Consider the following 24,159-nt stretch of genomic DNA (forward strand, 5'->3'; position numbering starts at 1 on the left):
CAGGTGAGAGTAAAAGCTCACCTTTCTGCTGAAGCATTAAAGTTACCTTTGCTGGTGCCAGCTTTCAGGTATTTAACCAGGCGTGCCGAGTTAACTTGTAAAAGTCACAGGCGGCGATTCTCAGATTGGCTTATCTGGAGAAATCGGCCAGAAGTCTGTGACATATATCTCCCCAGCCATATACCACTCTCCCCAACCAATTCGCATCTCAAATCTCTTTCGGGCTGATAAGTTCCTGACACCATTCCAAATATATTATACATAATGTCACTTGTAGACCATTTCAATAAGATACCTGGCAGGGTTTATGACGCAGTGACAGTATACACACAGTACTTAAACACATGTGTTTATTGTAAGGAAATGGTGAATGGTATAGCAGGGAATACGGTTATCACATGTTGCTGCTGCTGCAATTGACGATGAATCCATCTTCATTTCCGGCAGATGATATAATGACCAATCAGAGTGAAACCAAAGCGCTTTCTGAGATGAGTTCTGGGGATCCAGGAAAGGGACCTTTACTCTAATTTTATATTAATGTATTATTACTTTGTTAAATATCAATTACCTTATATCTGTGTATATGGAAGCCAAACACAGGACGAATTACGTGAAGTCATACACAAACCAGTGACCTATAGAACATGATATTTAGCCTCATCACTGAGTAAATGCACCTATATAACAGGCTGGTGCCTCCAGACGGAACACGGAATGAGTGTGAGCCTTGTTCTCCCTTGTGTGACACTACATCCCCCCCTATAGAATAAGTGTATGTAGTGTTCTCAAACTCGGTCCTCAGGACCCCACACAGGTCACGTTTTCCAGTTCACCCAGCAGGGGCACAGGTGTATTCACTACTCACTGACACATTTTAAATGGTCCACAGGTGTAGCTAATTATTTCACTTGATTCAGTGCTGGAGACATGGAAAACATGCACCGTTTGGGGTCCTGAGGACCGAGTTTGAGAACCTGTGGTATAAAGATTCATTGATGGTCCGCCAGGCCCCGCACCCTATAAATGTGCTCAGCACGATTAACACTGTGACAATTCCGTCACGCTCAAGGTTTCCACTACTGCTACAATATACACACATTGCTGGCCGGTGAAACGCGGCGTGACCTCGGTGTCTGGATGGAGACTAGTCCTCCGATCCAGTCTTGCTTCGAGCCTTCTTCTCCAGATTTATGTTGAGCAAGGACTGGTTCTGCTTTGCCGCCTGCGAGAGAACACAGCATAAAGCAAGACATCGTTCAATGCGCAGAATAAAATCTCTGTAACTAAGTCTGGAGAAATTGCAAAAAAACCTAAAATATATAATAAGCGTTTTACTGCATGTGCCGATCAGGAGAAAAAACACCTCACAGGAGACGATCAGATATAGCATCAAATATTGTATAAAATGAGATGGACTCTGCTGATCCAGGTTGTGATCTCGGCTCTATCAAATAAAGAAAGAGGGCGTGGTATGCAAAAAGGAGGCGTGACCTCACAGCAAGGGACGTGGGTGTCTGTCTGAAGGGGGGTGGGGCCACGCTGTATGTCTGTCTAGCAGCCACTGAGAGCTCTGAGGGGGTGTGGCCGCACTGTATGTCTGCCTAGCAGCCACTGAGAGCTCTGAGGGGAGTGGGGCCGCACTGTATGTCTGCCTAGCAGCCACTGAGAGCTCTGAGGGGGGTGGGGCCGCACTGTATGTCTGCCTAGCAGCCACTGAGAGCTCTGAGGGGGGTGGGGCCACACTGTATGTCTGTCTAGCAGCCACTGAGAGCTCTGAGGGGGGTGGGGCCGCACTGTATGTCTGCCTAGCAGCCGCTGAGAGCTCTGAGGGGGGTGGGGCCGCACTGTATGTCTGTCTAGCAGCCGCTGAGAGCTCTGAGGGGCCGCACTGTATGTCTGTCTAGCAGCCGCTGAGAGCTCTGAGGGGGGTGGGGCCACACTGTATGTCTGTCTAGCAGCCGCTGAGAGCTCTGAGGGGGGTGGGGCCGCACTGTATGTCTGTCTAGCAGCCGCTGAGAGCTCTGGGGGTGGGGCCGCACTGTATGTCTGTCTAGCAGCCGCTGAGAGCTCTGAGGGGGGTGGGGCCGCACTGTATGTCTGTCTAGCAGCCTCTGAGGGGGGTGGGGCCGCACTGTATGTCTGTCTAGCAGCTGCTGAGAGCTCTGAGGGGGGTGGGGCCGCACTGTATGTCTGTCTAGCAGCCGCTGACAGCTCTGAGGGGGGTGGGGCCACACTGTATGTCTGTCTAGCAGCCACTGAGAGCTCTGAGGGGGGTGGGGCCGCACTGTATGTCTGTCTAGCAGCCACTGAGAGCTCTGAGGGGGGTGGGGCCGCACTGTATGTCTGTCTAGCAGCCACTGAGAGCTCTGAGGGGGGTGGGGCCGCACTGTATGTCTGTCTAGCAGCCAGTGAGAGCTCTGAGGGGGGTGGGGCCGCACTGTATGTCTGTCTAGCAGCCGCTGAGAGCTCTGAGGGGGGTGGGGCCGCACTGTATGTCTGTCTAGCAGCCGCTGAGAGCTCTGAGGGGGGTGGGGCCGCACTGTATGTCTGTCTAGCAGCCGCTGAGAGCTCTGAAGGGGGTGGGGCCGCACTGTATGTCTGTCTAGCAGCCGCTGAGAGCTCTGAGGGGGGTGGGGCCGCACTGTATGTCTGTCTAGCAGCCTCTGAGGGGGGTGGGGCCGCACTGTATGTCTGTCTAGCAGCTGCTGAGAGCTCTGAGGGGGGTGGGGCCGCACTGTATGTCTGTCTAGCAGCCGCTGACAGCTCTGAGGGGGGTGGGGCCACACTGTATGTCTGTCTAGCAGCCACTGAGAGCTCTGAGGGGGGTGGGGCCGCACTGTATGTCTAGCAGCCACTGAGAGCTCTGAGGGGGGTGGGGCTGCACTGTATGTCTGTCTAGCAGCCACTGAGAGCTCTGAGGGGGGTGGGGCCGCACTGTATGTCTGTCTAGCAGCCACTGAGAGCTCTGAGGGGGGTGGGGCCGCACTGTATGTCTGTCTAGCAGCCAGTGAGAGCTCTGAGGGGGGGTGGGGCCTCACTGTGTCTGTCTAGCAGCCACTGAGAGCTCTGAGGTGCGTGGGGCCTCCAATGGTGGAGACAGAGTTTAGACTGATTTTATTATAGATTTAGGAACAATATCAAAATGCAACACTTATATCAGATTACAGGAATCATTATCCAACAAAGTTACTACGTGGTTGAACAACTACACAATATTGATTTGGGCTGCAAATAAGGCAATACAAGACTAAGGGGTAAATTTACTAAAGTGAGAGGGTTTAGAAGTGATATTGCCCATAGCAACCAATCAGATTCTAGCTATTGTCTTCTAGAAGGTGCTACTTAAATGTTAAGTAGAACCGGATTGGTTGCTATGGGCAACATCTCCACTTCTAAAAACTCTCACTTTAGTAAATTTCCCCCTCGGTATCACTGAGAATTCGCTATATGGTATGGCAACTTACTAAACTAGCGTATGCAAAATGGATTGGCCACTAACTGGCAATCAGACGTTATAACTGGAGGAGGATTTAATTTAATTATCTTTGCAAAACATGTATTCCTGCTGGAGGACCGACAAGCAAAAGCATTTAATATGATATAAAATGTCTAATAGCAGATCAAAAATACATTTAAACAAGAAGTGATTTATTATAAAACCGTGATCGAAAGCGATGAGAACTTATGGGCACTAGTCACACCTGCGCCAATCTAGTATTATTCACACTTTACTTCATTTTGAAGAACACATTTATATTGTTTAATTTGATTTACATAAATGAATAAAGAGACATTAGACTGCAATATGGCGCGGTCATACAGCAGAACCCACTTTCTCCTTAGGGATTATGCATTTATAGCTTGCGAGCGTCAGTGCAGTGTCTAAGATGGGACTGAGCAACTGGAAGAACTCCACCTGATGTAGAACTACTAGTACCAGCATGGCCTGTCAGAGAATATTGGTACTTGTAGTCACAAGACAGCGGAAGAGCTGCAGGAATAAGGTAACTATGGGATTGATCCAATAAATAATATACGAGCAACATTAACCCCATCGATCCTGTATGCAAAGCTGACACATAGTGATGTTTATTCATACTTAGAGGGTATCCTGATAAGCAGGAATGCTGCAGTGAGATGAGGACAGAGCAGAGAGCTGCAGGATGGATCATTGCCCGGTTCCTAATCAGCGCTCAGGAGGAATGAAGCAGCCGAACGGCCTATTTTTAGAGCGCACAGCAGAACTCGCTTGTACCACGGGACCCGGTGCATTCAGCAACGCCAACATAACCTCAGTGTATCAAACATATACCAATACTCTGCTGAAACCTGCCACGTAGAGCTCTGCGCCCTCCTACAGTGTCCAAAATAATACTACAGAGCATTTAATAAAAGCTGATCCAATATCCTTGTCCTCTGATTTTCCATGTTAGTCTCGCTGCATTGTTCTTCCATAGGCTGACAGAGAGGTATCCTGCATCCTATCCTTACTAATACAAGGAATAGAAGAGCTAGGCCATAACAGAAGGCTAGATATAATGGCATAGCTGGCACGCAGGGAAACCTTGCAGCCTGGTGCGGGCTATATAGCTCTCAGTGTACTACAATCCCCATCATTATATGATCACTGTATTCTGTAATATTGTTACAAAGACTGAGAATAGGACGTGACCGCAGCCATAGCACAGACTGAGAATAGGACGTGACCGCAGCCATAGCACAGACTGAGAATAGGACGTGACCGCAGCCATAGCACAGACTGAGAATAGGACGTGACCGCAGCCATAGCACAGACTGAGAATAGGACGTGACCGCAGCCATAGCACAGACTGAGAATAGGACGTGACCGCAGCCATAGCACAGACTGAGAATAGGACGTGACCGCAGCCATAGCACAGACTGAGAATAGGACGTGACCGCAGCCATAGCACAGACTGAGAATAGGACGTGACCGCAGCCATAGCACAGACTGAGAATAGGACGTGACCGCAGCCATAGCACAGACTGAGAATAGGACGTGACCGCAGCCATAGCACAGACTGAGAATAGGACGTGACCGCAGCCATAGCACAGACTGAGAATAGGACGTGACCGCAGCCATAGCACAGACTGAGAATAGGACGTGACCGCAGCCATAGCACAGACTGAGAATAGGACGTGACCGCAGCCATAGCACAGACTGAGAATAGGACGTGACCGCAGCCATAGCACAGACTGAGAATAGGACGTGACCGCAGCCATAGCACAGACTGAGAACAGGACGTGACCGCAGCCATAGCACAGACTGAGAACAGGACGTGACCGCAGCCATAGCACAGACCACCCACAGCTTGTGAGAGTGGGAAGGAATCCATCGCAATAATCGCGACCATCGGCCTTACGACGAGACCCTGAGGTAGAGTCTAGGCTGCCGCAAGGCCGAGTGGACTCCCTGCTCTTATAGACTGAGAATAGAGCAGGAAGTCCACTACTGACATCGGTAGTGATGTCAATTAGACCTCCCAACAAACACCAGGTGTTCCTTAGGGAACGCCTGCGTTTATCTAGCCACCCCCCCACAAAACGGAGCGAGCTGTCACTCACCATTGTCAGCCGCCCCTTCTTGTTGAGAGCCCCGTAGCGACTTAACTTCAGTGGCTCAGCGGGGCTCACGCACGCCGGACGCGGCGCATGCGCAGTACAGCGACATCGGGCTGCTTGCGAGCGCTCTGAGTGAGCTCCACTGTCCGCACTTGTCGGTAGTGGTCTATTGGTCCAAACTGCCAGAACTTTTTCTACATTCGCCCGTTTTTACAAACACCGGACCGGTCATGGATATAATCTACTACTATAGTTTTATTCTTCCGTTTGTAAGTAAATAAATAAAAATATGTTTCAATAAATTGAACCAGGACATGTGTGACTGAAGAGACTGGCGACATACAGGCACATGTCTGCTGTAATTCATAGGAAGTACATTACAATATCCCACACCAACTGCGGCAATTCATTTATAGGAGATAAAAGATATGGGTGGTCTGATCTCGGTCTATACGTATAATCGCAATCCGTCACAATTGAAAATATACATTATCTCATGTAATCCACGGAATGCCAAAGTAGATACTTCGCACAGCCAGGTAGAATAAAGGTCTGAATCAGCGGCGCGCACAAAGCGCCACATCTGTGAACACATTGCGTGCTGGAAAACAACCGCAGCCTTCCGCACGTACTTAGTATCGGCCACAATCACGAGGCCGCGGCACCCCTACACACCAGCGTGTAAGATGTGAATATACTGTACGCCTCAGGTGCCTGCGCAGCGGGAAATATCGCAGACGCTGGCCGCATTGATATCCTTAAAACCTGGATTGTTAGGGTGTCCTGAGGACAGAGTTTGGGAACCATTGCTTTAGACCAAACTAGAGATGTGCAGGCTCGGATCAGTTCGGATTTTCCCACCAAAGTTTTGGGTCTCAGAAAGAGGCAAAATGTCATCTTTCATGGACAAAAACCCACAAAAGTGGATGTTTGTCCATGAAAGATGACGCTTTGCCTCTGAGAACCGAAATTTGGCGGGAAAAATCTGAACCAATCCGAGCTAGCACATCTGTCTAAACCAAACTGGTCCCAAAACCACAAGAAATATGAATGGAGATCTGCTTGTAATCCATCAGACATTAGAGGGTAAGTGAGGAAGATCCAGTTACCCACTGTCCTCTAATAAGCCCCCATTAGCTTGGTATAGTGCCGCGCACTCACCTGCTTCCCGGAGATGACCATCCCGATGCAGCCCAAGATGGTTAATAGCATCATAAAAACGGAGAACTTGACGCGCACCTTGCTCTTCGCGGCATCCACCATATCATGGCTGGGAGAGAAAACATACACAGTACAGTAAGTGGGGAGGTTCTCGTATGTATACTGTAATATGCGCTAGTAAATATTAACCCATCGGGGTACCGCCACACCAAACCCATCGCATGCTGGCAGAGTTTCCCTGAAGGTAGCAGTCGATCATCTCCAGTGTGACAGGTGCTGCGCAGTAACATCGCCAGCTACGGGCAGGAGAACGCACGGAAGAGAGCGGAGTTTACCAAAGGTCGGCTCCAACAGAAGTATGGGCATGCTGGGAACAGTAGTCCCACTATAGCGAGAGAGCCGCTGGTTGCTGAATCCAGCTATAGATCATGAGGTCTGTGCCCCATATTACGTGCCTGGCTTAACCATGTTCAGCTGGGGTATCCCTCTCTCCCAATGTATCACATAGCTGCGTTACTCACGAGATGAATTCGGGAATATCAGACTCTTTCTTGAAGCGTCCGCCCCACAACAAAATCTTCTTCTCAAAGTCGGTGGGTTTGTGTCCGGGAATCTTATAAGACGAACCTAGAGAAGAGGCAAGAGGATAGGTGACCGAGACAGTGCTGCAGTTCCTGCCATTGATAATGTTCTTATAGCATACCAAAGGGACAATGGGATATAATACATATTACAAAGACAATGTATGTTCAGCAGAGTTGTCTCTGCAGGATAAAATAGGATATTTGGTTGGTCCATTTGAATATATATTTATATAGCCCAATGGACGCTATGCCACTGCGGTCTATGGCTAATGTTTATTTATCTATGGCTGCGCTCTGTGGGCCCCATTCAGGAGCAAATAAAAAAAAAAAATTAACAGACAAGCAGCAATTTACTCCTGGAACAATCCATGCCGCAATTCTGGGGTTGCAAACGCATTTATGTGCATGCAGGGAAACAACGGTTTTGCTTCTACACTGAAATCTAGAATTACGCTAGGACATGCCCCCTCCCAACTCCAAGTCCACCTGTGCACTTTATATTTACCCCACCTGCCGTGCAACCAAGGTGCAAATTGCCACTTATTGCGAGTTGCTCTCAATTCTAAATTAGGCCCTATGAGGGCGATTCGATTGTTTTGGGCGCCTGTAGCTCCCGTCTAAAGTGACAGGAGCTAGTCAATCGTTTGCGTGACCAGCCCCGCGAGGGTCACATTCTCGCGGCCAGATGCACGGGATTAGCCCCGTAACAAGCCTTCTTTTGTGCTAATTGCAGGATGCGCTGCCACCCCATAGTCCTACTTTACGCGGTTTTATGCTCGCACCTCAGGAGGGCGCAAGCAGGAATCAGCTATAGATGCAGCCTCTGGGATGGTCGGCCAAAACAACTAAATTGCTCCTGGACACTTTAGACGGGACTTATAAGCACCCAAAACAAATTAATCGCCCCCTATATGTTATACTGGAAGAGTAGATGCTTAACCCCTTCACTGCTAAGAGCGAAGCGCAGTCTCCCTTCAGATGTAACTTATGACAGAACAGACATCCTTAGTAAAGTATCTGCAGCAGAGGAGGGAGTTATTTATTCTTTATCCCGTCACATGATAGCCAGTGACAACATTGCGAAAGTGAAATGATGTCACAGAGGGTCAAGCCCATCTCTGCTGCAGGGATGGGGGGGGAGGAGGAGGAGGAGGAGGAGGAGGGGTGGGTTGGGTTGAGAGCCACAAACTCCCCATCCTGACCCCTACTGACACTGGGTTCTTCTCAGCAGATACTGAGCCAAGACCCGCCCATGCAGATACTGAGCCAAGACCCGCCCATGCAGATACTGAGCCAAGACCCGCCCATGCAGATACTGAGCCAAGACCCGCCCATGCAGATACTGAGCCAAGACCCGCCCATGCAGATCCTGTATCATTTCCTGCATTACATGCATGATCAGAGCGTGTTAGCGGCACAGCACCAGGCAGCGGCTGCCAAAGCGGACAATATCCCAGGATGCATGAAAAGGGAGAGGAGCACGCCCTTGTAAGAGGAGCTGGAAAAGGTGCAGAGACAGGTAACCTCATTAATTAAGGGATAATAGAGTAAAAATAGAACAATATGAAAACAACAGGTTTGGGATTTAAGCGCCATAGAAGTGACATAATTAAAATGCATAAATAATAATATACTAGAGGTCACTATAAAAGAATTGTCTAACAAGCGTTGTGTGTCAAGGACCAGAAGATCTACAGTCACAGATGTAAGAAAGATGTATCGCATAGGAAGGGGTCTTTACTGTAAGGGTGGGCAACCTGCGAGATTATTTACTCCATGGGATAATGACCTCAGAGCGCAATGACGGATCAGACACATTCTTAAAAGATACGGTATCCGTCGCTGTTATTAGTAGAGGACATTATGGGTGGGGGGTGGATCCAGGGACATTCTCTCATTGCTATTGTGGGGTGAGGAAGGATTCCCAGGCCCCCCCTGTCAGGATAAGTCTCCAGCTGCCTAACGAGGGGGGGGGGGGGGGGGGCAGTTGTGCCACCTTCCTCTGGACCAACACAATTAGAATTCCTGCCAGGTGGAATAAGATAGACCGGGGGGTAATTTTCAGGCAGGACTCACCTGGATCATCGGGCTTACTGCACAGCCGTCTCCTGCTCAGGACTTGTGCGCACAGAGGCCTCGGAACAGCGACTCCGCTCCACACCGCCGATTTGTCTGGGGAAATATACAGCATGTGCAGAGGCACATTAATAATAATTATAATATATATATATATATATATATATACACACACACACACCCCCTATAATAACTTATCTCCAGTACGTTATATAGAAGGTGTGCGTGTACCTTATAATACACCTATTACCACTTATCTCCAGTATATACTGTATAGAAGGTGTGAGTGTCCCTATAATACCCCTATTACCACTTATCTGCAGTATATACTGTATAGAAGGTGTGAGTGTCCCTATAATACCCCTATTACCACTTATCCCTAGTATATACTGTATAGAAGGTGTGAGTGTCCCTATAATACCCCTATTACCACTTATCCCTAGTATATACTGTATAGAAGGTGTGAGTGTACCTTATAATACACCTATTACCACTTATCTCCAGTATATACTGTATAGAAGGTGTGAGTGTCCCTATAATACCCCTATTACCACTTATCCCTAGTATATACTGTATAGAAGGTGTGAGTGTCCCTATAATACCCCTATTACCACTTATCTGCAGTATATACTGTATAGAAGGTGTGAGTGTCCCTATAATACCCCTATTACCACTTATCCCTAGTATATACTGTATAGAAGGTGTGAGTGTCCCTATAATACCCCTATTACCACTTATCCCTAGTATATACTGTATAGAAGGTGTGAGTGTCCCTATAATACCCCTATTACCACTTATCCCTAGTATATACTGTATAGAAGGTGTGAGTGTCCCTATAATACCCCTATTACCACTTATCCCTAGTATATACAGTATAGAAGGTGTGAGTGTCCCTATAACACCCCTATTACCACTTATCCCTAGTATATACTGTATAGAAGGTGTGAGTGTCCCTATAATACCCCTATTACCACTTATCCCTAGTATATACTGTATAGAAGGTGTGTGTCCCTATAATACCCCTATTACCACTTATCCCTAGTATATACTGTATAGAAGGTGTGAGTGTCCCTATAATACCCCTATTACCACTTATCCCTAGTATATACTGTATAGAAGGTGTGAGTGTCCCTATAATACCCCTATTACCACTTATCCCTAGTATATACTGTATAGAAGGTGTGAGTGTCCCTATAATACCCCTATTACCACTTATCCCTAGTATATACTGTATAGAAGGTGTGAGTGTCCCTATAATACCCCTATTACCACTTATCCCTAGTATATACTGTATAGAAGGTGTGAGTGTCCCTACAATACCCCTATTACCACTTATCTGCAGCATATACTGTATAGAAGGTGTTAGTGTCCCTATAATACACCTATTACCACTTATCCCTAGTATATACTGTATAGAAGGTGTGAGTGTCCCTATAATAACACTATTACCACTTATCTGCAGTATATACTGTATAGAAGGTGTGAGTGCCCCTATAATACCCCTATTACCACTTATCTGCAGCATATACAGTATAGAAGGTGTGAGTGTCCCTATAATACCCCTATTACCACTTATCTGCAGCATATACAGTATAGAAGGTGTGAGTGTCCCTATAATACCCCTATTACCACTTATCCCTAGTATATACTGTATAGAAGGTGTGAGTGTCCCTATAATACCCCTATTACCACTTATCCCTAGTATATACTGTATAGAAGGTGTGAGTGTCCCTATAATACCCCTATTACCACTTATCCCTAGTATATACTGTATAGAAGGTGTGAGTGTCCCTATAATGCCCCTATTACCACTTATCCCTAGTATATACTGTATAGAAGGTGAGTGTCCCTATAATACCCCTATTACCACTTATCCCTAGTATATACTGTATAGAAGGTGTGAGTGTCCCTATAATACCCCTATTACCACTTATCCCTAGTATATACTGTATAGAAGGTGTGAGTGTCCCTACAATACCCCTATTACCACTTATCTGCAGCATATACTGTATAGAAGGTGTTAGTGTCCCTATAATACACCTATTACCACTTATCCCTAGTATATACTGTATACAAGGTGTGAGTGTCCCTATAATACACCTATTACCACTTATCTGCAGTATATACTGTATAGAAGGTGTGAGTGTCCCTACAATACCCCTATTACCACTTATCCCTAGTATATACTGTATAGAAGGTGTGAGTGTCCCTATAATACCCCTATTACCACTTATCTCTAGTATATACTGTATAGAAGGTGTGAGTGTCCCTATAATACACCTATTACCACTTATCTGCAGCATATACAGTATAGAAGGTGTGAGTGTCCCTATAATACACCTATTACCACTTATCCCTAGTATATACTGTATAGAAGGTGTGAGTGCCCCTATAATACCCCTATTACCACTTATCTGCAGCATATACAGTATAGAAGGTGTGAGTGTCCCTATAATACACCTATTACCACTTATCCCTAGTATATACAGTATAGAAGGTGTGAGTGTCCCTATAACACCCCTATTACCACTTATCCCTAGTATATACTGTATAGAAGGTGTGAGTGTCCCTATAATACCCCTATTACCACTTATCCCTAGTATATACTGTATAGAAGGTGTGTGTCCCTATAATACACCTATTACCACTTATCCCTAGTATATACTGTATAGAAGGTGTGAGTGTCCCTATAATACCCCTATTACCACTTATCCCTAGTATATACTGTATAGAAGGTGTGAGTGTCCCTATAATACCCCTATTACCACTTATCCCTAGTATATACTGTATAGAAGGTGTGAGTGTCCCTATAATACCCCTATTACCACTTATCCCTAGTATATACTGTATAGAAGGTGTGAGTGTCCCTATAATACCCCTATTACCACTTATCCCTAGTATATACTGTATAGAAGGTGTGAGTGTCCCTATAATACCCCTATTACCACTTATCCCTAGTATATACTGTATAGAAGGTGTGAGTGTCCCTATAATACCCCTAATCTCCAGCACATACTGTATGATAGGTACAAGTATCTCTTCAATGGTTGAATTCATCTTCAGTCCTTGGATAAAGGTCAGTTATATATCGCAGATCTCATTATTAGAGATGCTGAAATAATTTGGCCTCTAACGCGCCACAAATGGCCGCTTCCATCTGATCTGACCGCTGGGGCCGCCCCTGACGTCAGCAGAAAACTGACATACGTTTGCGTTGGAAGTTTACGGTTCTTAAAGGCCGTAACATAACCTATAAATGCTGCCTGTTAGCGCTTACATGGCGTCACATGATTACTAATGCGCATAGCGAGCATTACAGAGTCACATGGGAAACTATACTCAATGCAGCCCAACGTGATTAACCCTATTCAGCGCTGGCCGGATTACGCACTAATATTTACTCTAATCTTCAATATCTTATCCCAAATTCTATTATGTTGGAACTGGTGTGAGAACCACTTTGATCCAATCTGGGAAACCTCTACCGAGCGCTGTTATCAGGTGACACTACCGGTAACGGTACAGACTTCATGCCAGGGGTGAATAGTGGTGCAGGTCAGCACTACAGAGTAAAATGATATTATATATACACGGCCCACGTGGCTAATATGGCCGCCACAGAACTGAAGGGGTTAACCCGCGTCCTTCTGCACCATTTTTGTAATAGAAAAGTGCCAGCACTGGGCGACGGGATTGGTGCCAACAATAATGCATATACATTTTTTTATTATATAATCTCTCATCGGATCTGTACTGCATTGGTGTATAAAGCAGAGTATATTTAATAGTCTAACATGTTTAATGTATTTCTATTTAAGATGTGTTTAAATGCACCTTTCTACTTCAGGGTCCATAGGGGGTCCACAGGGTTGACCTTGGGGTATAGCTGGATCTGGATCCACGGGCACCACGCAGTTAAAGCTTTGCTGCTCCCAGGATGCACTTGGGTCCGTCCTCCTCTATACCCCGCCCCGGCCACAGGCACCTCAGTTTTAGTTGGTGCCCGGCCGGAGTCGGGTCACCCTGTCGCAGTGGGGCTGCAGGAGCAGCCCCTAAGCTTTATTTTAAAAGAGAAATTTTTTATTTTTTTCTTCTTTTTTTTTTTACACTGTTAGAGCGGCAGCATCAGACTGTCCTTTAGGACGTCCACGCTGCCGCTCCTTCTCCCCGCTGGCGCCGCGACGCCAGTACAGCTCTGGGGATCGCGGCGGGACCCCAGAGCCTGTACTAGCCGGGCTCTGGGGACTCCCTTGACTGCTGCCGGACGCGACGGGGATCAGGTAAGCCGCGGGTCGCCGCGTGCGGCGGCCCGCGGATACTTTAATGCAGTCAGGAGCCTCCGGTCTCTGGGGACAGACCGGAGGCGCTAGCGGCGGCGGCGGGCTCCCCCTCATTTGAGGAATACCCCGCGTGTCCGCTAGACCACCAGGGTATCAGGCTGGTAGCGGGACCGGCAACCCGGGGGTTAATTGCTAGCCAGGGGAGGCAGCCTTCCCTGTCTAGCGGCTCCTCCCCTCAGCTCAGCGCACCTTTCAACTAGCAGTCTGGCGTCGCTGAGCTGCTCTTATCTCTCGGCCACTCCTCCTCTGAGGTCTCCGGCGGCCATCTTTACTGGCACATCGCAGACTCCCAGGCGGTATCAAGTGGACCGGTCCCCCTGTGTACCTCTCCCCTGCTAAAGGACAGTGTACACAGCGCTATAGCCCTCCCAGACACTGAATCTGGGCGGTTGATTGTAGCGGAAGGTGCAGTGAGTATAACTGTTCTGCATTGTATGTGACTATTGCTAGTGCTGCCTGTCTGTGACTTATTCTCCTTACTGTCAGCTTATAACTATCCCTTTCCTTCTCCTACGGCCCGGCAGGTGTGTGGGGGAAGGGCGTTTTTCTGAGACCCTCACATATATAAAACACGTATTTGTGGGGTCAGTCACATACTGTTGTGTGCTACACAGTACCATTTCTGGGCTGTTGTTTCGCATACTGGTGAGTGCGCGGGTGTTAAAACCGTTATTCCTCTGGTGATACCTATTTCTTTTGTATTTACGGTATCATGTCGGATGAGGAGACTGAGCGCTCTGTGGCTCCTGTGTTATTTTCCTGCAGACGCTGTGCTGCTGGAGTTGATGGGGAGGACTTATCTCAGGATGGTCTGTGCGGGCGGTGCCAGCTGGTACCGGGCCCCTCCAACCCCCCTGTATCACAGGACCCTCCTTGGGCGATGTTTTCACAGGTGCTGGCGTCTATTGCGGACCGGTTATCGGTCCCATCAGCGGTCCCTTCTAGGGCGTTACCGCAGCCCACCATCTCCCATTCCCCGAGGGTTCCACAAATGTTGCGGTCTTCCCCCGGGGCCCAGACTGTGGGTCCTTACTCGGGACTGCCTGTGTATGTGCAGTCTTCCCCAGGGACGTGTCAGTCTGTAGTGCCTTTGCAGAGTGTTGCTCCGACGGCTCCTCCGCCTTGGGTGGATGTTCTATCCAGCTCCGTACAGAGTCTGGCGGCTTCATCCTCGGCGTTTCAGTCTATGTTGCAAGGGGATGTGCCACCAAGGGTGTCTAAACGTCCGGTTGTGAGTTCACTAGCTGCGCAGTTGTCGGACTCGGAAGTGTCCTCAGATGATGGAGAAATCCATGAGGACTCTGACTCTGATGTCATGGGGCAGGAGGTGGAAGCTAAGTCCTCCATTAATGTTCCAGCCTTAGTTAGGGCGGTGCGGGCTATCCTACATGTTGAGGATGATGCGCCGGCTCCTAGGTCGAAGTTTCCTAATTTTAAAAAGGCCAAGGTGACCTCAACTGTGTTCCCCCTGTCTGATCAATTATCGGATCATATGGCGGCGGCCTGGCAATTACCTAGTAAGAGGTTCCATCCACAGAAAAGGTTGGCGGCGAACTATCCTTTTCCTGAAGCTCATTGCAGGAAATGGGAAACTCCGCCGGCGGTGGATTCCCACGTTACCCGCTTGATCAAAAGCGCGACGTTGCCATTGCCGTCTATCTCCTCTTTGAAGGATCCCACGGACAGGAAGGTGGAGACTTGTTTAAAGTCCATTTATTCTCTTTCCGGGGCGGTGGCTCGCCCGTCCATGGCTATCTCCTGGGTGGCTAAAGCCATTGAGGCATGGGCCAATGCCTTGGAGGATACCTTTCCTGATGAGGCTCCGGATATCCAGAGAGCGTTAGTGGGACAGATGCGGGATGCAGCTTCCTATATTGGGGAAGCGTCTTTGGATGCCAGCCTGCTCACTTCTAGGGTGTCGGCTGCAGCGGTATCTGCTCGGCGCTCCCTGTGGCTGAGGTCCTGGAGGGCTGATGCAGATTCAAAAAAAGGGTCTGGAGGCTTTGCCTTTTAATGGTGATTTACTATTTGGTCCGGATTTGGACAGAATAGTGGATACTTTGGCTAAGTCCAAGTCGGCTTTTCTCCCTTCGGCCTCTGCGCCGGCTAAGGTGAGGAGCTCTGCCTTTCGGTCCTTTCGGGTTCAGGGTAAGGCCAAGGGCCAGTCCTTCCCGAGACATTCGGCGACCAAGGCCGCACCCAAGCCCAAGAAGCAGGCATGGAGTGCTCGGCGCCCTTCTTCCAAGCAGGAGGATAAGCCTGCTGCCTGATGGGACGGGCCTCTCTCTGGGGGACCCCAGAGTGGGAGGCCGACTTCTCCAATTCGCCCAGTGTTGGCACAATACCACCACGGATGCCTGGGTTCGAGAAGTAGTCTCTCAGGGGTACGCCCTGTCTTTTCGGTTCAGGCCGCCCCACCAGTTTTTCTGTACGAGTCCTTCTCTGGACAAGACCAAAGCTGGTCAGATTCAGGTAGCTATAGAATCCTTGCTACAAGCAGGGGTCATTGTTCCCGTTCCGCAGTCTCAGCGCGGGACGGGGTACTATTCTACTCTGTTTCTGGTACAGAAACCCAATGGTTCTCATCGCCCTATCCTGAATTTGAAGTCTCTGAACAGATACCTCAGAGTTCCCAGGTTCAGGATGGAAACGTTACGTTCCATCATTCTGGCGATGGAACCCGGGGATTATATGGTCTCCCTCGATATCCAGGACGCATATCTCCATGTGCCCATAGCACCGGCACATCAGCGGTATCTGAGGTTTGCTATCCTGAAACATCACTCCGGCTCATTATCGCTTCAAGGTCGTTGGTCCGCGGAAGAAGCACTTCTCCCCATCAACATCCTGGAACTGCGGGCTGTGTACAGGGCCCTGCAGTCGTCCGGCCCCGCTCTTCACGGAAGGGCGGTTCAGGTGCAGTCCGACAACGCCACCACGGTGGCGTACATCAACCACCAAGGGGGAACTCGCAGTCGGGCAGCAATGTCGGAGGTGTCTCGCATTCTTGCTTGGGCGGAGTGTCATGTTCCAGCGATCTCGGCAGTCTTCATTCCCGGAGTCCTCAATTGGGAGGCGGACTTCCTCAGCCGTCACGATGTGCATCCCGGGGAATGGTCGCTTCACCCAGAGGTGTTTCAGCTACTCGTGGACAGGTGGGGGCTGCCGGAGCTGGACTTGATGGCCTCCCGTCACAATCACAAGTTGCCCGTTTACGGGTCAAGGACAAGAGACGCAGGCGCCTGTCTGGTAGACGCTCTGTCGGTGAAATGGACGTTTCACCTGGCGTATCTGTTTCCTCCGATATCCTTACTTCCTCGGGTTCTGCGGAAATTCAAGCAGGACGGCGGCACGCTCGTGCTGGTGGCTCCGGCGTGGCCCAGACGTACTTGGTACTCCGATCTGAGGTGCCTCTCCATCGACGCTCCGTACCTTCTTCCTCAGCGTCGGGACCTGTTGTCTCAGGGGCCCTGCCTTTACCCGGATCTGGGTCGGCTGTCTTTGACGGCGTGGCTCTTGAGACAGCAGTCTTGAGGTCTAGGGGTTTCTCCAGTTCAGTGATTGGTACCATGCTTAGGGCACGCAAGCCTGCCTCCGCGCGGATTTACCACAGGGTGTGGCGCACTTATTTTCAATGGTGTGAATCCAGAAACTATGATCCGCAGGTGTTCCGGGTTTCCAGAATCTTGGAATTTCTTCAATCGGGTTTGGACCTCGGCTTACGCCTGGCCTCTCTGAAGGTTCATGTGTCTGCTTTGTCCGTGTGGTTTCAGCGACGGATTGCTACACTGCCAGACGTTCACACCTTTTTCCAAGGTGTTCTCAGGATCCAGCCTCCCTTCGTGCCTCCGGTGGCTCCGTGGGACTTGACGGTGGTACTGAGGGTCTTGCAGGGTCCTCCTTTTGAGCCGCTTGAGTCGGTGGAGCTCAAGTGGCTGACGTTTAAGACCATTTTTCTCCTGGCAATTGCTTCGGCCAGGAGGGTTTCAGAATTGGGGGCGCTTTCCTGTCGCCCTCCTTTTCTGATTTTTCACCAGGACAGGGCAGTGCTCCGCACGCGTCCTGAGTTTTTGCCCAAAGTGGTTTCAAAGTTCCACATTAATCAGGAACTTGTTGTGCCAGCTTTTCAGTCACCTGATCTTTCGGCTGGTGAGGCTTCCTTGGATGTGGTCCGGGCACTTAGAATCTATGTGGACCGGACTGCTTCGGTTAGGAAGTCGGATTCTTTGTTTGTCCTCTTTGGTTTTCACAAGAGGGGTTGGCCTGCCAACAAGCAAACGATAGCCCGTTGGCTTCGTTCAGTTATTTGTGAGGCTTATGCGCAGGAGGGTTTACCTGTGCCAGCCTCTGTTAAGGCTCATTCCACTCGTTCTGTGGGTCCCTCTTGGGCTGCTAGACGTGGCGCCTCCGCTGTTCAGCTGTGTAAGGCGGCTACTTGGTCTTCAATTCAGACGTTTTTGAGGTTTTATGCGTTTGACACCTTCGCCTCTCAGGATGCATCCTTTGGGCGCCGGGTACTCCTTTCAGCACAGGAGCGTCCCCGCCCTTAGTTGAACTGCTTTGGGACATCCCCAAGGTCAACCCTGTGGACCCCCTATGGACCCTGAAGTAGAAAACAAGAGATATGGTAAGAACTTACCTTTGTTATCTCTGTTTCTACGAAGTCCATAGGGTCCACAGGGCGCCCGCCCTGACGCACCTGGCTTCAAATGGGCTGTGTGGCTGGTCACCGGTTTTCCGTCTCCCATTTCTGTGAGTATGGTTTCTTGTGTGTTCCAGTCTTCCTTCTCTCTGTTTAGTCTCCTCCTCCGGCCTTAGCTGCTTACCAACTGAGGTGCCTGTGGCCGGGGCGGGGTATAGAGGAGGACGGACCCAAGTGCATCCTGGGAGCAGCAAAGCTTTAACTGCGTGGTGCCCGTGGATCCAGATCCAGCTATACCCCAAGGTCAACCCTGTGGACCCTATGGACTTCGTAGAAACAGAGATAACAAAGGTAAGTTCTTACCATATCTCTTGTTTTTGTATATGCCTAGATAATGAATGACCAGCTCCTGTGACTGCAGGAAATGAGATGCTGATTGTCATTTCCTAGCAGGAGGCCAGATGAATGGAGAGACCTGTTGTGGTCAGTGATCTCCTGAATTGAAGTTATCTGTGTGAAGGTGTGAGGAGGGTCATATGGCCAAACCTTAGTTACAGCACTTCCTATGATACGGCCCCTGAGGTGGTCTCTTGTGTGTCTGAGCTTTTGGGGATAAAACAGTCTGTTTTCCATGATTTCCTGCACATTGAGGGAAGACTAATGTCAAAACTATTGCTGGGTATCCTACATAGATATTTTGACTCTGGGCCTGATTCAGACCCGGTCGCAAGCGCAGAGCGCTCGCAACCGGATCGATGGTGGCCCAGAGCGCATGCGCACGACGGAGCCGACTCCGTCGTGTACATGTACGAGACCCGAATAGCGACGGTCAATCCATTGCTCTGGGTCTCGCACCAAAGGGGGCATGCTGTCGATGTTGAGTGACAGCACGCCCCCTTTGGTGGGCGGGCCGGGGGGGTGGATGCCCAGACGGAGGCGTTCCCAAGAGAACGCCTACCGTTTGGGGGCAGCCCCACTGACATCACAAGTGATGTCAGTGGGAGAGCTTTCGGCTCTGTTTGAGCCGAAAGCTCTCTGGGGCTTGCGGCCACGAGACCCTACCACAAGGGTCTCGTCGCAAGCCCGATGGTCGCGATGGTCTTGACCATTGCGACCATCATCCTGGCCGCTTGCATTAGCTGTGGGAGGCAACCCACAGCAATGTGAGCGGCCAGGTGGCCCGTTCCATAAAAATAAAAAGACGCCCTGATTCAGAGCGAGCGGCTCTGAATCAGGGCCTCTGTGTGATAAATCTATTAAAGGATGAAAGTAAATGACCAGTTCCTGGGGGTTGTGAGTTGTAATTACATTTGGGATAGATGGTCTGATTGGGTTACAAGACCAACTGTGGGAGGATGTCACCTTGCTGTATTATGTTTTCTGACTATATATAAAGGGCCTGGTTTGTGTGTATCTTTTTGAACATCAAGAAAGATTGTACTGCTGTATCCTCTGTATGATGACCCCCTAGGCCAAGGGGAAGAGTCTTTTTAAGACTAATTTAGCAATAAACATCTTTGCCTTTACAAACGACTACAGCTGAATCCTCCGACAATAGAATTGCGGCAAACACTATTCCGTTGTCCGGCTGTTCTGGATTGAGCCCAGTGTCTCAAAGCTCACACACTCTGCCAGCTGCCGTGCAGGGCCTGTTCCATTGCGAGGGATTAGTGGGTATCAGCCGACACCAATCAGGAGGTGTGGCCGCAGCTCGTCGACGCATACACAGCAGTGGCGGTTCCAGGTGCCGGCGGTAGGTGCCTGGGTGTATGTAAGAAGCGGTCCCAAGTGTCTATGGTAGGAGTTTGGTGGTGGCAGCAACATTACGCAACCACGGCGCAGTGGGCGGAGTCAGTAACAGGCAGTTTCTGACGATAAGAGGGAATCCCTGATACCCCAATATCCAGCGAGGATAAAAACTAATCTGTGATCGGGTAACGAGAGAGGTCATAGGGTCACAGGGGTGCTGTTAATAAAAACAGCACCCCTACATAATAGCTGCAGCACTATAGATTAGTATTATTATATAGGGGTGCTACTATTATATAGTGCCACAGATATTATATAGAAGTGCTGTTATTATATACAGCTGCAGCTATTAGATAGGGGTGCAGTTATATAGGGCTGCAGATATTTTATAGGGGTGCTATTATGATTATTATAATATAGGGCTACAGTTATTATATATAGAGATACTGTTGATGTTATTATGTACAACTGCAGTTATTATATAGGGGTGCAGTTATATCGTGGTGCTGTTATAATATACAACAACAGCTATTATTATATAGGGATGCAGTTATTATACAGGGGTGCGATTATTATACAGGGGTACTATTAATTTAGAGGTATGCAGCTGTTAATAATAACTGCACCACTATAAATTAATAGCACCCCTGTATAATCAATTGCAGCCCTATATATTAATAACTACAGCCCATAATAATAATATAAAGGGCTGCAATTATTATACAGGGCTGCAGTTATTATTATACAGGGCTGCAGCTATTATTATACAGGGCTGCAGCTATTATCCTTTATTTATATGGTGCCACAAGCGTTCCGCAGCGCCTTACATAGTACATAAAACTAGTATGTGAACAAGAAACAAGTAACTTACAGTACATTACAGTGCAGGACAAGGACACGATTTATATACATTGCTGCAATAGCGATTAAACACTCACAATAAGCAGCCGGGAGTTGGCAGAGACGTGTTAGGTGCCCTTATGGGGAGTTGAGAGCAGAAGAAAATGTAAAGAGAAGCACATGAGGGAAGAGGTCCCTGCTCATGAGAGCTTACATTCTAAGGGGAGGGGCAGACAGATGGGCGTGACACAGAAGGGGAGGGGCAGACAGACAGGCGTGACACAGAAGGGGAGGGGCAGACAGACGGGCGTGACACAGAAGGGGAGGGGCAGACAGACAGGCGTGACACAGAAGGGGAGGGGCAGACAGACGGGCGTGACACAGAAGGGGAGGGGCAGACAGACGGGCGTGACACAGAAGGGGAGGGGCAGACAGACAGGCGTGACACAGAAGGGGAGGGGCAGACAGGTGTGACACAGAAGGGGAGGGGCAGACAGACGGGCGTGACACAGAAGGGGAAGATAGGGAGGAAAGAGCATGAGGTGGGTTAGGATGAGTGCTGAAAAGCCTTGATGAAGTAGTGGGTCTTGAGAGCCCGTTTGAAGATTTATAGAGAGGTGGAGAGTCTGATAGGGAGAGAATTCCAAAGGTAGGGAGCAGCATGGGCAAGATCTTGGAGGTGGGAGTGGGAGGAAGTAATCAGATGGCAGGAGAGGTGGCATTTGTTGAGCGAAGCGGACAGGCGGAAGTGTGAAAGGAGAGAAGGTCAGAAATGTATGCGGGAGAGGATTTGGTGAGCGCTTTGTAGGCGAGTGTAAGAACCTTGAATTGGCATCTGAAGGGAAGGGGAGCCAGTGTAGGGCTTGAAGGAGAGGGGAAGCAGATGTAGAACGTCTGGAGAGGAAGATGAGCCGAGCAGCAGCATTGAGGACCGACTGTAGTGGAGAGAGGTGAGAGACTGGGAGGCCAGCTAGGAGAAGGTTACAGTAGTCCAATCTGGAGGTGACCAGCGAGTGGATGAGGGTTTTAGTGGCATCCTGGGTGAGGAAGGGTCTAATCCTGGAGATATTTTTTAGTTGGAAAGGGCAGGACTGCGAGAGGTGCTGAATGTGTGGTTTAAAGGAGAGGGAGAAGTCCAGGATAACTCCAAGACAGCGCACTTTGGGGCTAGAAGAGATAGTTGTGCCAGCAATAGATAATGAAATTGTGGGAAGTGAGGTAGTGGAAGAGGGTGGGAAGATGATCAGTTCAGTCTTAGACATGTTAAGTTTAAGAAAGCACTGGGACATCCATGAAGAGACAGCAGAAGAGGGAGAAAATAAGAGGTCCAAGAACAGAGCCTTGGGGAACTCCTACTGTTAGTGGAAAAGGGGGGGGGGGTTATGGAGGAGTCATGAGAGGAGACAGAAGGAACGGTCAGAGAGGTAGGAGGAAAGCCAGGAGAGGGCAGTGCCATGTAAACAGAGAGAGTGAAGGATTTTCAGGAGGGGAGGGTGATCTACAGTGTCAAAAGCAGCAGAGAGTTCAAGGAGACTGAGCAGAGAGTAGTGGCCTTTGGATTTGGCAGTAAGGAGGTAGTTGCTGACTTTCATGAGGGCAGTTTCAGTGGAGTAGACAGAATGGAAGCCAGACTGAAAAGGGTCAAGGAGGGAGTGGGAGGAAAGAAAGATGGGAAGACGGTTGTAGACAATACGCTCAAGGAGTTTGGAAGCAAAAGGGAGAAGAGAGATGGGTCGGTAGTTGGAAAGTATGTTAGGAACAAGGGTAGGTTTTTTAAGGATGGGGGAGACAAGGGCATGTTTGAATGCAGAAGGGACATTGCCTGAGATTAAGGAGGTGAGCAAGATGGGAACAGGCAGAAGGAGACAGGTGGGAGAGGAGACGGGAAGGGATTGGGTCAAGAGGGGAGGTTGAAGGAGGGGAGGACTGGATGAGGGCCATGACTTCCTCTCCAGAAACAGGGGAGAAGGATGTCAGAGTTGGTGAGGCAGAAGGGGAGGGGTGGTCAGGGAAAGGAGGGGGAGGAGTGCTGAGGGTCTGATGGGATATGATGTCCTCACGTAAGGAGTCAATTTTAGATGTAAAGTAGGTGGCAAAGTCAAGGGCAGAGAGCGAGGAGGGGAGGTGAGGAGGGGAAGGGCAGAGGAGGGAGTTGAAAGTGGCAAATAGACGCCGGGGGGTTGAGGACTGGGAGGAGATGAGGTTCTTGAAATATGTTTGTTTGGAGAGGGTCAGGGCAGCACTGTAGGATGAGAGAATAAATTGAAATGGAGGAAGTCAGCCTTAGAGTGTGATCTTCTCCACTGTCGCTCGGCAGTTCGAGAACAGTTTTGCAGGTATCTGGTGCATTTGGAATGCCAGGGTTGTGGTGCGGATCTGCGAGGGTGAGTAGTTATTACCGAAGCAACAGAGTCCAGAGAAGTAGTAAGGGAGGAATTGTACAGGGAAGTGGCTTGTTCAGGGATGCAGCTATTATTATACAGGGCTGCAGTCATAATTATTCTACAGGGCTGCAGTCATTATTATTATTCTACAGGGCTGCAGTCATTATTATTCTACAGGGCTGCAGTCATTATTATTCTACAGGGCTGCACTCATTATTATTCTACAGGGCTGCAGTCATTATTATCATTCTACAGGGCTGCAGCTCTCATTATTCTACAGGGCTGCATTATATAGGGCTGCAGCTCTCATTATTATACAGGGCTGCAGCTCTCATCATTCTACAAGGCTGCATTATATAGGGCTGCAGCTCTCATTATTATACAGGGCTGCATTATATAGGGCTGCAGCTCTCATCATTCTACAGGGCTGCAGGTGACTACTAGAAGTGCGATCTCCCTTCCCCCACTCCGGGTAACAGCGCCACCTACAGGACTCAGCTGAGAGAACGCACTATGGCCCTATGTACTTGATGCCAAAGGCTCCGCGGAAGTATCACATGACCACCTACCAGCCAATGAGCGCAGGCCGCTCCTCCGTAGCGCTGCTCCCAGCATTCTCAGCATGGACTCAGAAGCTCAATGTCGGCAAGTGCCTTGCCTGACCCCCAACTTAAGCCTTGCCCCGTGCCCCGCAGCCAATGGAATCCGACGGAGAGTCAAACCATCAGCCAATAGGGTGAAAGGAATAATTCCGAGCCAACCATTGAGATGTGAGACAGCACACACAGCTGGCCAATAGG

At 49.2% G+C, this 24,159-nt stretch overlaps 1 protein-coding gene across 2 annotated transcripts; it reads right to left on the reverse strand.

Moving 5' to 3' along the window:
- Positions 1 to 336: 336 nt before the first annotated feature.
- Positions 337 to 24,050, reverse strand: LOC148501237 (protein FAM162A-like). 2 transcript variants are annotated; one of them, XM_088450740.1, is made up of 6 exons: positions 23,929 to 24,050; positions 9,405 to 9,500; positions 7,266 to 7,371; positions 6,745 to 6,853; positions 1,101 to 1,225; positions 337 to 498 (listed from the first exon to the last, which is right to left on the reverse strand). In XM_088450740.1, the coding sequence occupies exons 1-5, from the start codon at positions 23,981 to 23,983 to the stop codon at positions 1,148 to 1,150; spliced, it is 444 nt and encodes a 147-aa protein (XP_088306866.1). In that variant the 5' UTR covers positions 23,984 to 24,050; the 3' UTR covers positions 337 to 498; positions 1,101 to 1,147. The 2 variants fall into 2 exon arrangements, with proteins under 2 accessions (XP_088306866.1, XP_088306865.1); XM_088450739.1 differs by having other exon boundaries at positions 337 to 1,225.
- Between the last annotated feature and the right edge of the window lie 109 nt (positions 24,051 to 24,159).

Source organism: Taudactylus pleione, unplaced genomic scaffold (assembly GCF_031769625.1).
Source record: "Taudactylus pleione unplaced genomic scaffold, aTauple2 ptg000523l, whole genome shotgun sequence".
NCBI lineage: Eukaryota > Metazoa > Chordata > Amphibia > Anura > Myobatrachidae > Taudactylus > Taudactylus pleione.

Excerpts from the sequence above, each read along its gene's own strand:
- LOC148501237 (XM_088450740.1), bottom strand. The coding sequence starts at position 23,983 with ATGCTGAGAATGCTGGGAGCAGCGCTACGGAGGAGCGGCCTGCGCTCA. Across the intron at positions 9,501-23,928 it reads CGGCCTGCGCTCATTGGCTG|ACAAATCGGCGGTGTGGAGC; the intron begins GTAGGTGGTCAT and ends ATATTTCCCCAG. Across the intron at positions 7,372-9,404 it reads CAGTAAGCCCGATGATCCAG|GTTCGTCTTATAAGATTCCC; the intron begins GTGAGTCCTGCC and ends CCTCTTCTCTAG.